Source organism: Squalius cephalus (assembly GCF_949319135.1).
Source record: "Squalius cephalus genome assembly, chromosome: 3".
Classification (NCBI taxonomy): domain Eukaryota; kingdom Metazoa; phylum Chordata; class Actinopteri; order Cypriniformes; family Leuciscidae; genus Squalius; species Squalius cephalus.
The window spans coordinates 17,251,729-17,276,526 of record NC_137124.1 but is presented as its reverse complement, the minus strand read 5'-3'; the positions used below and the strand labels follow the sequence as shown (position 1 = coordinate 17,276,526).

The window sequence follows — 24,798 nt, the reverse complement described above, 5'->3', positions numbered from 1 at the left end:
TATCAGATGTGTAAAATGTCTAAACCAAGCGCACCTCCAAACTTCCCCTCTTGGTAGGATTGAGGATGAGAAACTTCTTCAGCAGGTTCTCACAGTCTGTGGACATATAGAAAGGAATCCTATACTTCCCTCTCAACACACGCTCTCGCAACTCCTGCGTAAGAGAAAGGGAAACACAATGAGAATTATATTATAGAAAGGAGGAAGACAAAAATAGGACAGAGACAAACAGGAACATCAACACAGATCTTCATTGTCCCTCACCTTCAGGTTCTGTCCATCAAAAGGCAGTGAGCCACTGACCAGCGTGTAGAGTATGACCCCGAGACTCCACACATCCACCTCCGGCCCATCATACTTTTTGCCCTGGAAGAGTTCAGGAGCGGCATACGGCGGGCTCCCGCAAAACGTGTCCAATTTATTGCCAACCGTAAACTCATTACTGAAGCCAAAGTCAGCGATCTTTATGTTCATGTCAGCATCCAGTAAAAGATTCTCAGCCTAAGGGAGAAAAGAAGGACAGCATGCTGGTAAGTAGAAGGCTTTAAAAGAGAAGAGTTGGCACTTGATTCGAAGAACAAGAAGCGTACAGTTCATTGTTCAAGCAATCAGCAACACACACATCTCCATTTTTTACTTCAACATTGTTATTATCTATCAGAAATGCCTGCTTCTCTTCTTTCAGGGTGTTTGTCCAGCTTTTCATAATGAGTTCTCTCATGCTATTGTGTGTGTGTTTGTGAGAGTGTTGAGACTTGCTCTCTGTGCTGCCACTCAACATCTACACACAAACTTTAGCCGCGCAGGGAAGCCGTGTTGCCTAGCAACAGATGTGGGGTGCTAACTGGGCTCGGTTTGCAGGGTTAAATATTACTCTGCCAACAGAGCCAAACTTTTACGACATGCAAACACACAGCAACAAAGAAATGGACGAGGCATAGCCAGCATGAACGCCTGACAAAAGTGCTATTATACTGTCACTTAAAACTCCAGATTGAATGTAGCTCTGCTGTATTTAAGATAACTAATCTGCATGTTGAATGGCTGCTCGAAACATCATGTCAAAGACTTTTTTACCCAAACAAATTACACTAAACACATGAAATAGGGTTTCCAAAAGGATTTAGTTTTTATATTGGGGGTCCAATATGTTTAATTACACACCAGTCACAGTTCTTGGCTCTTCTCAATTTGGAGATGAGTGAAAGTAAAAACATTAACCTATGAGATCAAGACTGATTTGACTCTTTTAAATCAATTCAATTAAGAAATCTGACTCAATATTTATTTGTCCAAGAATCGGACTATACTGTTCGCACTGTATACACACTTTAAACGTTTGAGGTTAGTACGATTTTTTAGGTCTGGTTTCATAGACAGGGCCTTGATTAAGCCAGGATTAGACCAGGATTAGACCTTAGATCAATTAGGACATTTAAGTAGCTTTTATAAACATGCCTTAGGCTTAGAAAAAACATTACTGGTGTGCATCTTGAGACAAAACAATGGCGTTGACATATTTTAAGTTATGCCAGTGCAAGTTGATTTTAGTTAAAACAGCTCAAACATGCAGTAAAAACAGTAATATTGTGAAGAAATATTCCACTGTTTTCTTTTTTTACTTATTTTAAATTGTAATTTGTTTCAATGATGGTCTTCAATGTCACATGATCCTTCAGAAATCATTCTAAAATGCTTATTTAGTGCACAAGAAATATTTCTTATTATCAATGTTGAAAACAGTTGTGTTGCTTAATATGTTTTGCGGAATTCTTGAAATAAGTTTTTGTCAGGAGCCTTTGATGAATAGAAAGTTCAAAAGAACAGCATTCATCAGAGGTAGATATCATTTGTAACATTATAAATGTCATTGCTGTCACTTATGACCAATTTAATGCATCCTTGCTGCAGAAATGTATCAATTTCTTTAAAACATAAAAATAAAATCTGACTGACCCCAAACTTTTGAACATTAGTGCATGTATACTATTACATGAAACCAGTGAAGACAAAACAATTCCAATTATTTTAATTTCCTTTTTTCTGGGGCAACCGGAACTGAACACAACACAACAATCAACACGCCTGTAACTTGAAAGAGAAACACGATATAGATCCTGCAATCCAACCTGAATAGCCAGAAACCTCTGTAGCCACAACAGAGGTGTGGTTTAATTCTTTACACACACAAACACAGAGATGCAGAACCTATTACATTTGCAAACCCTTGGTAAGTGCTCTATTATTTATAGTGCTCATATTAAATCAATATGTTGAACATTGCCCTTTTCTATTGTAATCAATACAACTCCAGCATTGTGGTGTCATTATTTAGTGTGTGTGTGTGTATGACAGGTGTACATGAAGTGTTTTGAACGTAAAAATGCAGAAAGTTTTCTGTGATGGGTAGGTTTAGGGGATAGAATATACAGTTCTATATATGTTTTTATATATATGTCTATGGAATGTCTCTATAAGACATTAAAACCAGTGTGTGTGTGTGTGTGTGTGTGTGTGTGTGTGTGTGTGTGTGTGTGTGTGTGTGTGTGTGTGTGTGTGTGTGTGTGTGTGTGTGTGTGTGTGTGTGTGTGTGTGTGTGTGTGTGTGTGTGTGTGTGTGTGTGTGTGTGTGTGTGTGTGTGTGTGTGTGTGTGTGTGTGTGCGAAAATGAGACTGGATTTCTGGGGGTCCTGAGTGGGGCAGAAGAGAATTACATTAAGTTATGCATGGAGACAGTGACTAACTCCAAGGTACAAGGGTCACTAGGATGATGGTTTGGACCAATAAGCAATTTCAGTATGTGGGCAGAGTATCATCATGGGAACAATTCATCCAGAGAGACACTTCCTTTCATCTTAAATAAAAGATCTGAGGTCAGCAGTTCCAGAGTTCAGAGTACACTCATGATAGGGTGCAGGTGTGTGTGTGTGTGTGTGTGTGTGTGTGTGTGTGTGTGTGTGTGTGTGTGTGTGTGTGTGTGTGTGTGTGTGTGCGTGTGTGTGTCCGTTTAAACAGAGGACTCATTCCTACATCTGGACTCTTGTAATGGACTTTGATGACAGACACAGGAGAACTACTTAAGAAAATCTGAAAGATGAAGGTACAGCTGAATGGAGATCATCCTGCTGACAGGGCATGTGCATATGTAAAAGGCCCTGAGACCCTCACACACTCACACACACGCACATTCTCACCTTGAGATCTCGGTGTACAATACACTTCTGATGGCAATACTGCACAGCTGAGACAATCTAGAGAGATAAAGAGAGAAGGTGTGGTGACTAATCAGGAAGAGTATGTGAAGTCATTTTGGCTCCTCATGGGAGTTGTCGCTCTTTAATTAAGCTGTTCTATCAGTAATTAAGCCATCATACACACACATGTACACAGCACTGTTAATGAGCGCGCACACACACCTACTAGTAGAAAATGCTCACTTAGCACCACCTGCCACACACACTACTGTTCAAAATGGTATATGCTCACCAAAGCTGCATTTATTTGATCAAAAATATTGTAAATATTACTTTAAAAATACTTTAAAATGTGATTTATTCCTATGATTGCAAAACTGAATTTTCAGCAGCCATTATTCCAGTCTTCAGCGTCACATAGTCCTTCAGAAATCAGCAGATTTGCTGCTCAAGAAACATTTATCATTACATTTGAAAACGGTTGTGCTGCTTAATATTTTTGAGGAAACCATGATGACGTTTTTACTGTAACTTTTGACCAAATTAATGCATCTTTAATTAATAAAAGTATTAATTTGAAAGAACATTGTACTTAACATTTGAATGCTATGAAATAAGTCTGGAGTTGGAGTTCAAAAGTCTGAGACCATAATAAAAAATCTGGGATTCTAAATTTTATTTAAATTTGGAAATAGATAAAAGTTTGGGAATTTTGGAAATTCTTGGCTAAATTAGATTTTTAGGTCACTAATTAAACAACTAAATATTTGCCACTAATTATGTGGACTCGTTTGTACAGATGTTCTTGCTTCCACTGAAACACAATGCTGTTTGGATCATTTTCAAATCGTGCTGGAGAACATAATCATCAGGTTTTATTTTAATTCATGTTAATTTTTCAATTAAACTTTTGCACTCAAATGTCACCCTGATGATATAATCTGCAAAAGATATATTACAAAATGTAGAATAGAATACAAAATTTTCACTAGTGGACTCAGACTTGGACCTTCTTGTACATACATGTGAGCTTTGACACTGAAGTATGACTCACTCACATGCACTCGCACTGACCTGTCTAAATTTGGCACGAGCTTCCTTTTCTTTCATCCTCCCGTGAGCAACAAGGTAATCAAAAACCTCGCCTTGGAAATGGAAGATGGGAACATTGCAATAGAGTAGAAAATGACAGAGGAAGGCAAGAGGTAAAGAAGAAATGGTACAGGATGAGGAAAAGAACAGAAAGTTCAGACAAAGGAGAGAGCAAGATGTGAAAATAACATTATTATAAAATGCAGTGTCCTGATTTCTTGACATGATTGACAGCTGGCAGTTCTAGTCTTTCAGCCTACTCACCTCCACTGGCATATTCCATGACTAAATACAGCGTCTTGTCTGTCTCGATCACCTCAAATAACTTCACTGATGGGGAGAGAGAGAGAGATAATCACAAATCAAAACATATAAGAGACTATTCACACCAAATTTGACTTTTAGGCGCATCCACAAAAACACTTTAAAATGAAAGAACACATCTCTATGAAATCATTCACACTGTCAGTTAATATATCGCTTGTTGCTTTGCCATGTCATGCTTGTATAGGACACAAGCATGACATGGTAAAGCAACAAGCGATATATGTTAATCACTTTTTTGTTCAACACATCAAGGAGTAAGTGACATTTTATTGGTTGATAGCTTTTTCCTGTTGTGTCTTGCTGGATATCCCACCATGAAATCTAATCCAAAATCTTGCATCAATAGATTTCTGCAGGGATGACGTATTTTGTAGGACAAAACCCAAAAACAAGTTAGCATTTTAGCTCTTCCAGTTCAATTGTCCTGAAGCCAATTAATGGTGGTGATGTTGAAGTCATGTGACCGTGGTGTAGTGCGCTTTATTGCCTATGATTACCTTTTTACTTTTGCTTAGGCTTCAAAATTCATAAAATGTTCATTTGAGGAGATTATCATGATGAACAAACATGTAAGAATCAAAAACTTGTGTTAGTCACAGAGCTTATTTTCTGCAATAATCCAAAAGCCAATGGAAAAACTATTTTGGGAATCCAGGGAACCAGGGTGATGCTTCCGGTTTGGCCTACAAAAAAACATCATCACTGCAGCACCTCTATTAGCAATAGCTAGCTGAGACTGCTTTGCTATGCAAAATATTCGCTTTCGATGTATACAAACAAATGATCTGTCACGTCCAGTTTAACTGTCACTGTGTGAATCTGTATCTGTAAAGATTTTCTTTTAAACTTTGTATTCTGAACCCTTTATTCCGGCATCTTTTCAGAGAATGACCATTTTCAATCTGCCTGTTTAAATAGATTTAGAGCGAAAATGAGTTTGAGAATATTTATACTTTTGTGTTTTTAGTTGCATCAGACTTGGTGTGAACAGGCTTTACTGCAAAACTACTCTATTGGGGTTAACAGTGCCAATAACTGGTGATAGAAAAAAATCCTATAACTGATATAGCGCATCTACACCTCTAAAGCACAGCATTATTATTTCATGGGATAACAGAGAATGAGCTTTGAAGGAAAGCAGTGGTGATAAACACATCTCTTTTCATATAAAGCGCTTCAGGCTTTTGCAATGAAACCCACCATATCCGTCTTGATATGGTAAAGATTACACTTACAAACTGCATTAGAATGAGTTCCTGAGCTAGTAACAGTGACAAGAAATTTTTCTCATAAAAATCTCATCAGCAACCATAAAACCTACAAACGCACTAAGGAGAGAAGAGAACAAAACCCTAAATGGAAAAAATTGAAATGTTCCAAATCCAAACAAACAGCATCTAATAAAGGGAGAAACATTAATAAAGTAGAATTATAAAAACGAACAGGTATTAGGAGTTGCGTTTTAAAGCTCAGAGCTATTCCATTCATCACAGTCTATTCAACGAAAACAGGCCACTACTGTTTGACATTAACGCAATGAATAAAATACATAATCCCTACTTTGTGTGTGTCGTCATGGAAAGATCAAGGAGCGTTTCGGATCAATCAGCTGTGATTTTGTGATGTGATACCAGCACAGGTATTTGAACACTCGGCCATTGAACAGAGAGAGAAAAGGCTCTGAATCCTCAAAGGTGGCAGGTCTTCCCTTTCATATTTCAGCTCTGCGCTTTGATATTTATGAGCACAAGCTAAGCACTAATGAGCTGACGCTTCAGTCAGGACCACCGACACAGCACAGGCAAACACACACACATAAAGACTTAAACACACTGTTACACTGTGTGCAAGTTTGAGCAAATGCACATCAGCACACATCAAACAGTCAATTTCTTTAGCATCTATGAAATCAAAGCCTCGGGAATGCTGATATCAACGATTTTCTGATGATTCATGCCAGATGCTGAAGTAAAATACTGTAATAATTCTATTAATTGTAGTGTGGCCAGTTAGACGGGTTCTTTCTGGATCACTCACCGATGTTCGGGTGATTCAACAGCTTCATAATTCTCACTTCTCGGAAGAGCTGAGAAAACACAGAAAAGAGAGAAGGTTTGAGAAGATCATTGGCCTTGACCAGGAACTCTTCAGACCTGCGTTTCTCTAAAGCATTGTGAGCTAAATTGATCGTAGAGACCTTTGGTAGGCTTACGATGCTTTTGAGAAACGCTGCACAGGTCAATCCCATTTCAAGTGGGTTCAAGCTGGTTTGCTAGGGTTAGGTGGCCTCTCAGTCTGACCAGACTTTATCGGGGTTTTGATAACTTAAACAAAGTGGCTGAACACCAGCTTGTTTTAAAGCAGAGTTTATAAATAAATTAAGTAAAAAACAATGAAAAATCTATGCCTGAACATTTGCTATTGTCTGTTTAAATAATAGATGTAAATATGCTCTATTTTTGTGCAAACACAGATGTACTGTGGCAATCTGGGATTACATACACTGTCGTTCAAAAGGTCAGTCAATTTCAGTCAAAAACAGTAATATTGTGAATTTAAAATAACTGGTTTGTATTTAATTTTTTTATGTAATATGATTGTTAAGTAATTAGGGATGCACCGATCCACATTTTTCCACTTCCGATCCGATCCCGATACCTGAATTTCGATATCGGCCGATACCGATACTATTCCGATATCAGAGCTGTGTTTACTTTAATATTATTATTATTGTTTATTTTATATGATGCTGAAATAAACTACAAAAACAGGAAATATTTTGAACAGGAACAATCCCATTCTGAAAACAAATATGCAACTATAAGGGTTTCAAATTAATTGTCATGTCAATATTTATTACATTCCCAAAATGTAAAATACTTGAGTGTTGAAATATAAGAAAAGTGCAAGTGTAAACATCTTACACACACACGAAGGGTGATCCTCGCTCCGATGCGGTAACTCTCTCGATGAATGCTCGTTCAAAATCAGTCATTTTGCAAACAGACAAGCGGATTTTGCCTCAGACCCATCAATTTCGCTTCAAACTTTTGCTTTTTATGCGCGTCAATTTCACTCTGAACGCTCAAATGGATTCAAAATATTCAAGCGTCCTACTAGACGCGCAGTTGCAAATCTGACGCGCTATTCGTGTTTGGTGTGAACGCACAGTAACGTGGTGCTTTTTTAAATGTTTGATTGTGTTCGTTGTGTTGTATGACGCGAGGCGAGGGAGCTTCAAAGAGCTCTGAATTACGGCTTTGCAAACATTGCATTTTGCTGTCTTGCTCTGCGGTGTTTCCAGTGTGACGTATTTTCACACAGCGGAGGTTGTTGGCTAGCCACAATCTGCGAAATGGATTTCCTGAGCAGGGGCGTGTCTCATAACTCTGTATCTCATTGAGCCGCGCCTCTGTTCAGGAAATCCATTCCGCAGTTTGCAGCCAGCTAGCAGACTCGCCGGCGGGAATCACTTTTGGAGTCATTTCAGCAGACAACGTTAAAGTGCAGACATGACTCATGGATATCGGATATCTCCGCAGGTTGGATCGGGAAAATCCGATACGTGAATTACGCTGGTATCGGTCCCGATACCGATACTGGATCGGATAAGCCCCATCCCTATAAGTAATCATTCTAATATGTTGATTTAGTACTTAAGAAATCTTTAGAAGTTGAAAATGTTTGTTCTGCTTAATAAAGTGTGGAAAAACTGTTTTTTTTTTTTTTTCAGCACATACATTGTTAAAATTTCACTAGCAGGAGGAATAATGCAATAAACACATTTTTAATGTCCTCCAGGATTCTGTTGTAGTTACAGCAAAAAGTTAATGGCACATGACCGGTGTAGGTATGTGTGCGTGGGGATAAAGCAGAACCCGATCATTCCCACGTCAGAGGAAATCCTTCAGCATCTCTTCCTGTAATTACCCCCTCTATGCCCTCTCTCCAGACAGATATACAGATAAAGAGAGGAGATCTGCAGACTCACTTTTTGAAGACTAGAAGAGTTGAGCTGGGTCTTGTCTATGATTTTCACTGCTACCTGTGACAAAAGAAACACAAGCACATATTTAAACACATCTCTCAAACACCAAAAAAACAACAACCGAGTTACAAACAAACAGAGTTACACTAGAAAGATGACTTTGCTAACTAATGAAAGCTAACTATGCTTGCTCCATATTAGCATGTTTCTTCAACTTTGAGCACTACAAGCGCATCCCAGAGTTGATTTTAATAAAAGATTTCAACTTTTTCTTTTAGTTATATGAAAATCATATTAAAACTGGCTTGAACACTTTCCAAAATGCCTTCATTTATTTTTTTTACTTGTTGAAATAAATCATAAACCTATTAAATATTTATTGGGTTACAATAATTTCTATCAGCTTTTAAATAAATGTGACTCCCACAGCTGTGGTATATTTTTTACCCTACCAAACAATTTTGCCCTTAAGAAAGTTTATTAAAGAGTACTTGTTTAGCAAGACTGAAAAAGTATTAGAGAAGAGCATGCTTTAGATGAAAAATGAAACATGTTTCAAACAAGAAAGAATATCTGATTATTTATTTGTATCACATTCAATCTGATTTTCTCACATCCAATCCAAACCACTATTATACGTGATTTGAAATTAGATTCCACTTCTAGGGCCAGTTGCATGAACACAGCTATTTTAATATGTTAAGACTGTGTCTTAAGAACTAGTCTGACCAACTATCAGTTAGCCAAAGGATAAGTCGTACTTTCGTTCTCAAAATGAGACCAATCTAAGCTTTTCAGCAACCGATTTAAAGCAGTTATGACCAATCTTAGATGCCTAACTTGTAATACTTATCTAATCAGCAACAGGCCCCAGGTCAGACTGTGGCAATTTTGGACGCAACATAAATACCACAAGGCATAGTTGTAAGTTCAAATATCAAAACGGTCAACCCATTAAATAAGTGTACAACAAGTATCCACTATATGACTAACTAATAATTAGTTTTTAACTGTGCATTATCTAGAACAAATCAGAATTGTCTGCAATATGTGTTACAGGGAGCTCATATAGCATGGACTCGTCTACTAGATCCACTATACACAGGAGACCTGGTTACCTCTTTAGAAGTGAGGACATGTCGGGCCAGTTTAACCTTGGCAAAGTTGCCCTTGCCGATGGTCTTCAGCAGTCGGTAATTTCCTATATGGGGGTTTTCATCCGCCGTCGGCACCACATTGCGAACACGCGGGACACTGGGACGCCCTCCTCCTTTGGCATCAGAGTGAGTCTGACAGAGAGATGGGATATAGGGATCAGAACAATGTTTCAGATGGTCAAACTCAGATGACACACTACATTCTCCCCCCTCACTTTCACACACTCACACATACTGATAACTGTTTTAGACTGATTCACAAGAGGAAAATATGAATACAGACACACAGCAGCAGAGCAGAACACTGCTCAATCTTCTTGGAAAGCTAAAGACACAGTGACGATCACATCCTCTAACTGAAGTGAATACCTGACAATTAAGGGGTCAGAACCAGATCAGAAAGTTTGAGTGATATGTGAAGAATGAACAGAACCACAGCAAACAGTTGAAGCAGCAGTTGGTGTGTGTAAATGTAACACCAAAGCAAGCCCAAATATACAATTATGGTAAAAGTAATAAATAAACAATCTTTTGATGGTATCAACTTACATCATAAAGCTTAAATCTGTGTTTTGCTATTTGTTAGCATCAGCATATAAGAATGATTTCTGAAAGATCATGTGACACTGAAGACTTTTCAGCTTTGCCATCACAGGAATACATTTCATTTTAAAATATAATAATATTTTACAATATGACTGTTGTTACTGTATTTTTTATCAAATAAATGCAGCCTCTGTGAGCATACATTTGTCTGCAGTGTTTTAAATGGCAGTGTACTTGTGTATCTTAGCTAGCAAATGAGTAGGCATACGGCTCAGAGAAACACATGCACACTCAAACTCGCTGGTTCCAAAGAGATGAATATTATGTAATGCATCACATGCACCATGATAATGTATGACATATTCTTCAGCATTGGTGAACACTCTCAATGTCCTTATTCTCAAACTCTGACCCAGCCTCCAGACACACAGTTGTGAATCATTTTTTCATTATTACTGATCATACAAGTATTAAAAATGACAAAAGTGACAGATCTAAGCAAATGACATGAGCAAAACTTGAACTTGCATCGTTCCCGAGTGGAGCACAACTCGACTTATTGGAGGATGTGCACTAACAGATATGAATCTTTAATGGATAGTTGACCCAAAAAAGAAAATTCTGTAATCACATCATCATGTTTTTCTAAACTTTTATGACTTCCATCTGCGGAACACAAAAGAAGATATTTCAGGGAGAAATGCATTTTGTGTGTGTGTGTGTGTGTGTGTGTGTGTGTGTGTGTGTGTGTGTGTGTGTGTGTGTGTGTGTGTGTGTCCATACAATGGAAGTCAAAACTGTTTGGATATCAATAATCTTCAAAATTTAATCTTTTGTGCTCTGTAGAAGAAAAAAGTCAAACAGGTTTGGAACAACGTGATGGTAAGTAAATGATGACAGAATTTTTGGGTGAACTATCCCTTTAATAACACTAATCGAGGGAAAAATATGATAGGACAAGAGAGAGGAGGAGGCATAACCACATCAATCGTGAAGCGTTTTAGTGAATGAAAAATCCTAATCTCATGAGACCTCACTCACTGCTTTTTGGACGTTTTCCAAAACACCCGATTTTTCTTTAACCCCACCAAATCATCTCAATTTTCCTGTCCAAATAAAGATAAAAATCCCAATTTCTCCCATTACACTGGAAAAACATACAGATCAGATTAGATTAGATTGGATTGGATTAGATTACAGTGGATTATATTAGATTAAAACAGACGGGTCCATCTGCAAATACACAAACACACACAAATATGCTACGTGCTTCCCTATGTTTTCCTGCTTTCGTTCCATCACAAATAACGCAAGTAGCATCATGCTGCATTTTTCATTTTAATCTGTACAGATGTTTCTCCATTTTGTACTCAAGCGAAAGCGGACACAGAGCTCATTAAAGAGAAAGTTCAATCATCAAGAGGAACCCAGCCAACTCCATGAGCTCTGTGGTGCGATGTGTGTGTGCGTGCAAACCACAGTTCACATATCCGAGCACTGTATATCACGACAGCTCCGTCTTCTTCAAAGACCAACCGATCAAAGTTCAAAGCCATAAATGTAACATTTGACGTCAGCCCACTAAATGGTGCACACTCAGAGGTATGTCTTTAAATGAAGATGCTCTTTATTTCTTTACTCGTTTCACATGATGCCAATTTTGAAAGAGGGGCAGCTCAAGAGAAAGGCATGAGAAAGGCTGGCTGAAACAATACAGCAAAGCCACACTGTCTGTCTGAATGTGTATTCATAGGTAAGCTGAGCCAAGAGCAGTACCAAAGGTCAGGACATGGAAAGCAGGAGATTGACAGTGTGCTGACAGGAACAGAGAGGGGCAAGGACTTAAGGTATTAGAGGGCAAGTGTGCAGATATGCCTGGGGACTCAGATTTTAGATTTTAGACTTTGGTATGGCTTGTGTGTGCGCGTAGACAAGGGAGTGCTGATACAGTACATGCTTAAAGCAGAACTCATATCAATACATCACTCATAAACAGCAATGAAGCACAATGCACTTTTACAATGGCACACTCCTTCCTAGCTAATCAAGCAGAACTTCACCGGAGACCTGACCCATTGCACATGCAAACATACTGTACGATAATAAAAAAAAAAAGTGTATAAGCAAGTGTTATTCACAATTTAAAGCATAAACTCAGAACTCCAAAACCTAGTGAGCTGCCTGTCTAGATGACATTTTTAAGCACCAAAGCTGTACTAGTCTTGACACAAAGATTGTTCCAAATGTTTAATATTTGATTTTGGTCAAATTTTGAGCCAGGTATCCAACAATGCACTGCAAAAGGACAGCTACAACTTTCATCTCAGATGGCAGACATACACTACCGTTCAAAAGTTTGGAGACATTAAGATTAAGAAGATTTTGGAAATAAGTCTCTCACCAAGGCTGCATTTATTTGATCACAAATACAGTAACAACAGTAATATTGTGAAATGTTATTACAATTAAAAATAACTTTTCTATTTTAAAATATAAATTATTCCTGTGATGGAAAATCTGAATTTTCAGCATCATTACTCCAGTCTTCAGTGTCACATGATACTTCAGAAATCAATTAAAAAATGCTGATTTGATGCTCAAGAAACATTTCTTCTTCTTATTATTATTATTATTATTAATGTTGAAAACTATTGTGGTGCTTTATATTTTTGAGGAAACATTCCTAAATAAACAGAAAGTTCAAAAGAACAGCATTTATTTGAAATAGATTTGTTTTGTAACAATGTAAAAGTCTTTACTGTCACCTTTGATCAAATTAAAAGTATTAATTTCTTCAAGAAAAGTCTAACTGGTCGCAATTTTTTTTTTACATTTTCTTTCAGTAATGAACTAAAATAGTTATATCTAATTAAAGAAAAACATTTATCATTTTATCATTTGCATGTTGTATGAATTGCTTGTGCTTTTAGTTTAGCAAAATGCTAACATCAATCCCTTCAGGAATCAAATGTGATTGTTAGTCAAGTCTTTTTGTGAGTGTCACATGAGGAACTTGTGTGGCACGCATGAGTGACCCTTAATTAAGTAGCTTGACCTGGCATATAGTGTTTCAAATCAGTCACTTCCAAGTTCCATTTCGTTTAAGATGTTTACTTAAAGGGACAGTTCGCTCAATAATGAAAATTCTGCCACCATTTACTCACCCGTACAAACCTGTAGGACTTACTTTCTTTTGTGGAACATGGAATGGAATTTAATGGAAGTCAAGCGTTTTTCAAAATATTTTCTTGTGTTCTACAGAACAAAGTCAATCATGTTCGGAACAACATGAGGAAGAGTAAATAAATGATGGCAGGATTTTCGTTTTTGAGCGAACTATCCTTTAAGGCAGCATTAACTTCCTATGTCCTGCAAATCGCCACCCTTCAATAAAAACAAATAACTTCTTGTCTCTTCAAATTGCTGACAGAATCAACCATCTTTAGAAGGTAACTGTCTATGTAGACCGGAGACAGTTCACTAGGATTTAGAACCGAATCAGGGAGTCTCAAAAGGGCTAATTTTTATATCCTTTGGCATCTACCTTACTATTAAAGAATCATCTAGGACGAAGGTCAGTCTGGGTAAAATAAAATGCACTTTTTTTCTGCTCTTTTTCTGGGTCTTTCCCTTGCTCCATATCATCATCTATCTCTCCTTGTAATTACACCCTGCACAGACACAGACAGCAGTGAGGATAGGATAATGTTCTCCCTGACAACATGCTGTCTGTGGCGAATCTTTTTTAGGTTTACTGCGAGTCCTGCTCACTTCAGCGTTGAACCTTAAATACCACCTTCTCCGGCAGCTCTGAGATCCCGAGTTTAGCTGACACTGGTTCAGCTCAGTGGGAAGCTCAAGACAGCTGATCAGACCCAGAAGCTGCTCTAAGTGCATCATATTGCTGCACAGCAAAGAATTCTGAGACCGGACCTGATGTTTATGGACCAGGTTATGAGTTTTAATCACTGATCTTCTAAACTTTCCTCAACAGTCTCTTTAAAAAAGTGAACCAGGGGTACCGGCAACCCTATAAACACAGATGCTGTAGTAGCTGTAAAGCATGCTCTCCTGTTCAGTTTAAAAAACACACATGCACACTTGCACACAATCCAGCGTGTCTTTGAAGAAGCAGTCAGTCGCTGGGTCGTGATTGCAGCGTTGCCATGGAGATCTGTTGTTCATCCTCATGCTATCTTCTCTTTTCTTTACCTTTCTAAAGGACAAGCTCCCTTTCCTCTCTTTCTCTCTCTCTCTATTTCCCCCATAACTTTTCTTCATCCTCTCTTTCTTACTTGGTGTGGCTAAAGTGAAATTGGGCGTAATATTCCAAGTAGAGAGAGTGAAGCCCATCTCTGTCTAGAAAAAGAGAAACTATTTTTCAACACACACACAGATGCGGTCATACACGCCCAGAAAGCGACAGTCACGATGAAGAACTATAAATACTTCACCACCTACACATACACAATCTCTCTTCCTCTCTTTCACACACACACACATTCTGTTTTTGTGAACTTCAATCCCATAATGGTTCTAACTACATATTAAACAAGACCGTTGTAATATAAACATCCAGACAATTAACAAGTCAAATTCAGCAACCATTCTGACTGCTTCTGTGATTAATACGTTACACTGATCCAAACTGTTAAAGTCGCAATGAAACGAAGTAGCAACAGATCTTTTCTTCGGTATCGTGATGTACATCCGAGTGTAACGGAATATCGGAAAAGAAAATTGTGGAGGGGTGACTAAATGATTGGAGAAGTCCAGCGACTGGCTTACATCACCAAAGAGAAGACGTTTTCACTGGAATATCGAGTTATGACATTCTAATTAAACATTAGAGGTCAAACAAAATACAAAATATATATACTATATATAGCCTATGATATAGCCTACATTATGAAACGGTCACAATGAAATCCAAAACATGCATTTACAAAATAGATGAGTAGTGATTTTTCATTTCATGCTAACTTTAACTTGTGATTCATTAAATGAACCATGCAGCAGGCAACAATTATATAATATACAACTGATTTGACCTGTTTTCAAGTTCTAGGGAATTGTGTAATGAAGAAGAAGGATGGATGAAAGGAAGGAAGGACAGAAGAAGAAAATAAAGAAGGAAAGGAAATAATGAACTATAGGAATGACAGGAAAAAGAAATAGGAAGGAAGGAAGGAAGGAAGTTCAAGATGGATGAAGAGTTGGATGGATAGACAGACAGACAAACAAATGCAGAAATTTCAATTTTTTGGGTGGGATCATTCCCTGTTCGTATGTCTCACGTCACATCAAACCGGTCAGAAGAATCATACAAAGGCAGAGAAGGAACTGATGGATGGATGAATGGCGGTCAGGGGCTGCAGGTGATGCATGGGGCTGTAAATCCCACACTGCCTCTATTTAAAACTAGAATCAGGAGGCAGCCAAGGGCACAAACAGAGAGCAGATGGAGTGTCTATCTCACTCTCCCTCTTCTTCATCACACCTCTCCCCTCGCTTCTCCAGCTTGTCCTATGTCAGAAAACTGTCAACAGTGAATAAATAATCCTGATATTTATACGCTCTCTCTCATTGAGCAGCAATTCATCTGGGATATAGAGCTTCACCGGGTGGCCTGGCTCTTTCCGGAGCACTGCAGGGTGTTGTGTACGCCCTTCTGCCCGCATGGAGCGTAGATGACAAACAAATACACCTCTAGTGACTGTTTACCTTTAAAAAACATCTACAGAGAAAGACAGAGGGAAAAGTGCTTATAATTACACAAGTCAAATATAATTATATTTGTCTTACATAAAAATGCACAAATAAATTTGATATTCAAAGTCGGTGAACTGTAGCCTGGCAAGATCAAGATGTCAGGTCTGGCATCTCTCCATAGACACGGCTCAATTCGAGGGGCGGGATAAACGGTTGTCTCTCAAAATCCCTCTGCACGCAATAGGATAGCGCCACAACCAATCAGAGCAACAAGCGGAGCTAATTGGTATATTAAACTTTTTCCGCATCCAGTTGGCAAAACTCTAAACACATCTTCCTTTTTTAAAAATTGCCGTTATTTGCTCTTTTCTCAAAGAAAACCTTAACTGCAAGTCCTCCAGAGTTGCGGCCAAAGCAGATTCGAAAGACTGTTCTCCAGCAGCAGCCATTCTTTGTTTTCAAGGTTCCCTAACCGTCGCAACTCTGTCGTCATTTTGTTAAGCCCGCCCACCGACTCTATACACGACGTGATTGGTCTGACCCAATTTTGGTTTTTGCAGCAAAAAGGTCTATGGAGAGTTGCTAGACTACCCTGGCTGCAAAATACATTTTGCTGCCACTAGTGTGCGTCTAGATTTCTAGGCTAGGTGAACTGTAGATCAAGAATTGTTTTAGAATCAGATTGAGAGGTACCTAAAGATTCCCTCCCCTAATAAAAAGTGCCCAGAAAGGTATCAAACAGTCACGCATTAATTCACCATATGAAATGAAAGCACTAATAAAAACTCAAAAAGGCACTGAGGTCCTAAATAAATCAGTTCAGAAAAAACAAGCATTGTCTCTGTCCTCTACATGACGTCAAGCTCCTGAAATCAGAGAGAAGGCCTCGGCACTCCCTTCAGTCAACTTTACACCCAGTGCAACTGGAAAGGCCTGTTTACACACACAGAGCGTTTTAGACTCTGGACTTGATCTCAACACGATGACTCCATGCACGGCGTCGTAAAAAATGCAAAGCCGTGTGTAAATGTGATCCCTGTTCAAGTTGCTGAAGGTCAGGGAGCTAAAGAGGGTTTATAGTCCGCTGTGTTCAGTCTCATTTTAAGCTCGCACTTCAGCCATCCAACCTCATGTTTCCAAACACATCCAAACTCTGTGCTTTCTGACAGTATTCAAATTCCTCCCCTTCCCGAAAGGTAAATCTGGTCTCTTGTTTTTTCTAGGATACTTTCATTTGTTTGGGTGTGGTAGTTTCACAGAAATGTCAATGGCAAAGTTAATCCCAACTTTGAATATTTCCTTTCCACACTCTTTCTACTGCCTTTTTCCATCCTATATTTTACACAGCTACCTAATTAATAGAACATTCATTCATGTGAATGTGAAAAAATAAATGACTATTATCAGTGAAGCCGAGTGCAGATAAACTTTTAAATCAGTTAACCTACAACGTAAAATGTAAATCGATCTAGCAAATTAAGATCTCAAACCCTGTCAAAACGTCTGCATTGGGCAGAACAACACAAGAAATAACAACTGATATTAGAGCAATTCCAAAAGGTCCACAAGTTGGTTGTCTGAATATAGTATCCACTTGATCAATACATTTACCAGAGCAGAGGTCAATCCTAATGTTACCAACAATGAGTAAAAAGTCAATTTACAAATAACTAGCGCTTGACTGATTATTATGCATGTGATTGAATTTACTCTCCTTTTGTACACTAACTCATTACAACCAAAGGTTACATTGGAACGAAGCCTGCAAAGAAGGCCGTGATTTTATGTCTTTGGGCACTTTCACATTCAAGTTTTTTGTGACTTGTACATGAGGCTTGTAAGACTGCATTAAAAGGCAGCTTTGATAAATGTGAACAACAGTACGGTTCACTTCTGATTTGAAAGAAATCCAGTTAGGAAGTGAATCACTACTGAACCAGGGTTTTTCCTCGGTGAATAATGGTTTTCGGTTGTGGCGAACAAACACGGTCATCCACACACACAGTACAAAGTACACTATCCAGGTGATCTGCGAGCCCAGAATTGACAATAAATCCAAAATAAATGCAAAGAAACAGTATATAATATAAACTCATGCTATATTATCATGAAACAAAAACAATCACTGTAAGGGCAGATCATAAAACAAAGTGCTTAGAACTATTTTATATCTAAAAATCTGTAAATTTATATGTAAAAAGTAAAAAAAAAAAAAAAAAAAAACAGTAAAAAGAGACTGATTTGAAAAGCTAGTAATGAAATGAACAACAAAAGTAACACATTACATAGAAAAAGTGGCAGACTGTGTGTTATTTTGCATTTACACTCCAAGGCTTAATGCACAGATCATTTGACATACAGTATAAGATTAATTTGTTCCATCCATTGCTATGGTTATCACTGTCATTCAGATTCAATTGTGCATTTAAAGGGGGGGTGAAATGCTCATTTTCACTCAATCTCCTGTTAATCTTGAGTACCTATAGAGTAGTATTGCATCCTTCATATCTCCAAAAAGTCTTTAGTTTTATTATATTTATAACAGAAAAGATAGGCTGTACCGAGTCTTTCCGGAAAAAACCGAGCGTCTGGAGGCGGGTCGTGTGGGCGAAGCCAGAGCCATAGAGAGAATCCGATCTGGGCTTTGTTTATAAAACATTCATCGTCGAAATGCAGGGAACAAACAGCATCCACTGTTCCTAACGCTGGGTTCTTTGGTAAGCTTTCCCTCACATCCAAAAACACACTTTGGAGACACTATGCAGCGCTGCCGATGATTTCCTGTTGAAGCGCGTTGAGGTGCGCGGTCTCGCTCTCCTCTAGTCGACGTGTGCGCGGCCGCGCTTTTCCGGGAGAAATGCTCATATAAGGAGTTCCACTCTGGTCTACGTCATTAGATCCACGGTCGAAAAAAAAACAGCCGAAACTTGTACCAACCCGGAAGTAAGATTTTCGGCACAGAAATTCTCCGTTATTCGTCCAAAATATTTTTAAAAAACTTTGGCCATGTTAAGCATGAGAATCCATCTCTTTAACACTGTAAACAACTCTGAATACATGAAACACCATTGTACCCCCCCTTTAAATATGGTTGTCAATCCAGAAACTTTGCAATGTGTAGTTAGCAGCACGAAAAAAGAAAATGAGAAAAGATCGCTGCCATCATAATCACTGAACCTGTCAATTACAATGTGAGGTACTCCTGTTAACTCCTTATGAAGCTGTCTATGCTGTGCAATAAATCTCTTATTGTCGTCGTGTTTATACTTTCACACGCATGCAGAACTCGTGCCGAACAAAAACTCTGGCCGACTCACCAGCTTGCAGCAGGTATTGTCACATTAACAATCAAATAAGTCTCTGGCAGGACAAAGATTAATTTTGGCAGCAGACAAAATATGTTCAATACAGGAAAAAACCCACATTTCAGTTCACTCAGTGACAATTAAAGTTAAGCCCATGGCAGCTTTTTTATATGTAGGCTATACGCAAGAATATGTTTCAGTAACATATGTCCAAACAGCAACCAAATCCGACAACAAAGGTATCATAAAATCTGGACAAACAAGTGTGCAAGTGCGTTCAAGAGTAAAAACAGACAATACCTTTATAAAGAAAATGTGATTGGCTCTTTTAACTGGAAGACAAGAAAGCCATACTGAGTATTATGATTTCTCTCATTCATTTTTCTATGATTGGTTCATCTCCCTCCTTATACTTCCTGTGATAAGGTATGGCTTTAACAAAAGAGACACAGAGGACATTGCTAAAAATGTCAAGCTTCATTGGTTGGTAACAGTGGTAAACTGCAAACTGTAGTTCTAACATTCAGAATGAAAGTATTTTGTCCAAAGCATTATCTCCAAAAGCTGCTATAAGCTGATTGACTTCTAGCCCAATTCATCTGAGAAGACGCAGCAAGACACTCAAATGTGTTCAGATCACTGTATTGTGGGTCTTCCCTATAGCCATATAAGGCTACAGGACCTGAATGAGAGCCATTTCCACAGCACTGATTACATGCTGATGTTCCGTCTAGTAATTTATCAGTAATGACAGTGAGTCAAACGTAATGCCGTCCACCCCTTCAGATTTAACCACACCTAATCCCCTCATAGAGTCTAAGAACATGTGGATGCAGTTCAGTCTCTTAACATGTAGTAACTTACATATTTTATTTCTAACAGAACCAACCATTTGAGTTCACAGAGACTTACCAACCAAAAAATTTACAATGATGGCGGCCATACTTTATAACCTGCTCTTTCACCTGTATTTTCCTATTGTTCTCTATGTCAATACTGGCCTTTGTTTGTGTATATAAAACATGGATAATACTAAGTGTGGGAAAAAAATATGTTTTAATAGAAATCAAGATGTTTATTTTTTTACATGATGATCATCAATTCAATCTTTCAAAATTGAAACGTTTAGTTATATTCTACTCCAGATGAAACAGTAATACAGCAGCTGCTTAAATGACAAGATGATGCCATTTTAAAGAGGCATTTGTGCATCCTCAATGAGTTATAAATCCAGGAATTACTATAATCAGTCGCTTGCCAGCCATCCTTATAGATGACATGATGATGGATTGTTTATATCTAAGCATCTCAAAAGATTACATACCTGCAATGCTATCTAGTGCTTGCAGATCAGCTTTGACTGACTGGATAATATCAGGATTATTATCACATTCATAACAAACTGCTGCCATTTAAAAAAATTCTTTATTCCAATGAAATGATATGCTTAGTGGAGCAAGAAGTGCTAATGGAGTAAATCACTGCAGTGGAAAACTGTAAGTCTTTGAGACTGATCAGGGTCAGCGGACCCAACAGAGATCTGTGGTAGTATATGGAGGATGTCCAAACAAAACACCACACCAGACTGAACAGCATAGAACACATTTTGAGGACTTCAAGACGTGATCTGTAAAACCACGCAGGTGGACAGACATTAAAGCCACAAAAGATACAGCGATGAGGACAAATAATGACAGTAAGATAGAATCACAACAGGAGAAAATATGTTCATTTTGTATTTAAAGGGATAGCTCATTTTCACCCTTTTACTCATCTTCACTGAGTTCCACCGGTGAACATAAAAGTAGGTATTTTGAAAAATGTTTCAACTGTTTTTGTTCATACAATGAAATTCTGTGGTGTTCCAAAGAACTGACTTTCACTGTATGAACAAAAAACAGAGACATTTGAGGGCGAGTAAATTATCACAGATTTTCATTTTTGGGTAAACTATCCCAAAAATGAAGTATGATTATTTAGCAATGTGGTATGATACAATGATAGCATGACATCATTCGCAATGTGGTATATTTCCAAGTGCCACAGCATATTGGTGTTCCATACAAGAATTAAGTCAGACCAAACAAGAATTTGAAAGATTGTGGACGACTCCTGAAACAATGCCAGTCACCCTCATTTAAGAAGGCCTTTCGAATGGGATATGGAAAACAAAGGCCAAGTTCACCCTCAAGAGCATCTTGATGCATTTCTTAAATCTTGCAGTCAAAAATGTGCAATTATTATCTGTTGCCAACTAGTATCCACTTCTATGTTGTCATTAGTTTACTTTGTTTAACAGTTCTTACATTTTTTAGACAGAACTGGTAATAAAATTGTATATAATTTATATTAAATATAGTAAATATAGTATATATATTATGGCATTTTATTAGTATTACTATTAGGAATAAAAAGACAAAACACTATGATACTTTTAACTGTCAGCAAATACGCATTTATATAATTGAAACAAGTCTTTGAATTTCTAATAAATAGGCTAAATAAATATAGCCTAAAACACTATTTATAGAATCAAGAATTTGCTCTCTAAAATGAATAATTATTTTTGTCATTGATTCATACTCAAATTATTTACTTCATATTTAGTAAATATCATAAAAATTTAACTGCAGCATGTTATTTACTATCTTTAAATTAAAAAGTATGATATCAAATAATTTGTATGCAATATGCTTTCTAAGATATTATCGGGCAATAAAAAAATGATATCAAAATCCACTAAAACTTTACATTAGCATTAAATTACTGCATAAACAATAGCAAATGCCTAAAACAAAGCAACATTAACATAATCTGCCCAACCCACAGCTCAGGTGACGTCATCTGAAAATTAACAAACATTTTGCCTTTGGAATAACATACACTCATTAATTGTGCACAGTACGACCAAAAAGTGTGTATTAATAAAGCAAATAAGGCCAGATTTGATTGAATGTTGAGTCAATGAACACTGAGTTCCTAAACCACATGATTTAGCTAAAACATCAGAATGCAGAGTTTAGAGGAAGACAAACAGGTGAAGGCCCTCAATCTAAATCTGTGTTTGTGGGGTCTGCGATTTCAGGGAACTGTAACACAAGCCTGTGGTGTCAAGTCACAGTATCAGCAAGGTGACACACTGAGTTACTGAGGACAAGGAAACCCTGTGTTAACACTTATTGGGGTGGTGTGCTTTTCAGACATGGATGCCACAATGCTGGAGAACAGAGGCCAAATGGTCCTCAATTCAGGCTGAACACCAAGGTCTGTGAAACCCCTATTGAAAAAAAGACCATGATTGTGTATAATGTGTATTAAAATAAACATGGCAATCAAATAGTCAATAAAGAAAAAGCACAGTGTATGACAGATACAAATATGTCATAAACAAACACACTGTTCCAAGTCCGATTTTTTTATGCAAAGCATCCTTCCCTGTGCCTGAACAAACCAGATAATGCAAAATAATAACACATTTTCATACCTCTCCTCCTACATAGCAGGCTGAAACTCACCCACAACCTCACTAGTATGATTAACACCAGTGATTCATTCCTCACACTCTTCCTCTGCTAAAACAGACACACTCTGAAGAAGAGGTTAGAGATCTCGGAGAGGGCATCCGGAGAGCTGGACAAGGATATAAAGTCCTTCGTTTTTCATAAAGCCACTTAGCGGAAAACACACACGTTAACGCTGCCTGTATTGTATGAAGCTCAGTCAGCATTAGTCACACTGGCATGAGTTATTAATGAGCATCGAATCTGTCCTCCTCCTCCTCACTCTGAATGGCTCAATTTTCCATCCTCTGGCACTCGCACCGCAATCTGTGCCTTATCACATTGAGAGGGGCAAGGCTGGCTATTCTTACTGCCAGTGTCTTCCTGGTTCCCAAGTCAAATGCACTACCTGTTGACTGGTTTTCTCATTAGACCAGTGGTTCTAAACCTTTTTGTCTGTCCACAGCAACATTTCAGATCCCTGCCCTGCATTATTATTTACAGAAATTAGTAGTATCTGTAGTTATAATTCAAATTAAAATAATAAAAGTTGGATTTCAGAAGGTTGTGTGTGAATGAAAATAAATAAGAAATGTTTTTAGTAGTTTTAGCTGATTTTAACACATTTTAAATCATCTTGATTCTTGAGGCCCTCTTGGAAATTTCCTGAGGGCCCCGGTCCCCTGGTTGAAAACCACTGCTATAGACAGGTCTAAACTCATCTAACTTCATTGTATTTACAGACAAAATTTTACTGATATAGCAGAGTACACTGATTATTAGTACGCCAAACTGATGGGATTTTCAGTTTATCCATTGAACAAAATGATTTTCAAAACACTATTAAGCCTTGTGCATCCTTATGGACATTTTTGTCTTTTTCAGTTTTGTTTTTTTGATAACTTTGCATGTGTTTATGCTAACTGCATGAATTTTGGCACAGGTGTGTATTTTTATTGGAATTTTACTATTTCACCCCCATTTCCTTTAAAAAATCTTTTTTGCACTAGGTACACAAAATAGTTCCTCTCAGCACCTTTTGGACAAAAATGTCCACATTGAAGCCATTTTTAATCCCGGGATCATTTAACTATAAAATTATGCAATCATTGTTAAGAGGCTTTCATTCTGTAGGCAAGGCTCCAAAATTTTTATTTTTAAATTTTTTTACCAGATGGTGCCATTTTCTCAGGCTTGGCCAATAAAGAAAATACTCACTTTATTCCTGTTTTCTACTTCGGCATATAAATTATGCAACGATAATTGTGTGGGTGTGTTGGTATGGATAACAGAGTGTGGTTTGTATGTGTGTAATAAAAAAATAAAAAAAATTGTGTATGTGTTTGTAATATGTGACCCTGGATCACAAAACCAGTCACAAGTAGCACGGGTATATTTGTGGCAATAGCCAACAGCACATTGTTTGGGTCAAAATTATCGATTTTTCTTTTATGCCAAAAATCATTAGGATATTAAGTAAAGATCACTTTCCATGAAGATATTTTGTAAATTTCTTACCGTAAATATATAAAACATTTATTTGTGTGAGTGAATGCAGCACAATCGCGAACATAAATGAACAACTTTAAAGGCGATTTTTTCAATGTTTCGATTTTTTTGCACCCTCAGATTCCAGATTTTCAAATAGTTGTATCTCGGCCAAATATTCTCCTATCCTAACAAACCATAAATCAATGGAAAGCTATAAATATCAATTTTAAAAAAAATAACCCATGTGACTGGTTTTGTGGTCCAGGGTCACATATTTGAGAGAGAAAAACTGCAAATAACAAATCAAACCTCTGTGTGACCAGTGGATTTTTGCTGGTATCCAATGGGGAAAATGTGATACTGCGCACAAACAAAATGAAAGCTCATTTTTTGAGATATCAACCTCAAATTTGGAACAACTTTTTAAGGCTTTGATTTTCTAGCCGTTTTAAGAGTTCAACATGTTTCATAAAATACAAATTTTATA

General features: G+C 37.6%; 1 protein-coding gene across 23 annotated transcripts in view; it reads right to left on the bottom strand.

The window, feature by feature from the left end:
* mark2b (MAP/microtubule affinity-regulating kinase 2b) overlaps positions 1-24,798 on the bottom strand; it is a 47,115-nt gene that overhangs the window by 21,701 nt on the left and 616 nt on the right. For all 23 annotated transcript variants that reach the window (XM_079867109.1, XM_079867125.1, XM_079867131.1 and 20 more), the window contains exons 2-9: positions 9,719-9,889; positions 8,604-8,657; positions 6,650-6,698; positions 4,550-4,615; positions 4,268-4,338; positions 3,194-3,250; positions 265-501; positions 35-154 (exon numbers count right to left, since the gene is read on the bottom strand). In XM_079867109.1, the coding sequence (XP_079723235.1) occupies positions 35-154; positions 265-501; positions 3,194-3,250; positions 4,268-4,338; positions 4,550-4,615; positions 6,650-6,698; positions 8,604-8,657; positions 9,719-9,889 (825 nt within the window). The remainder of the gene's footprint in view (positions 1-34; positions 155-264; positions 502-3,193; positions 3,251-4,267; positions 4,339-4,549; positions 4,616-6,649; positions 6,699-8,603; positions 8,658-9,718; positions 9,890-24,798) is intronic.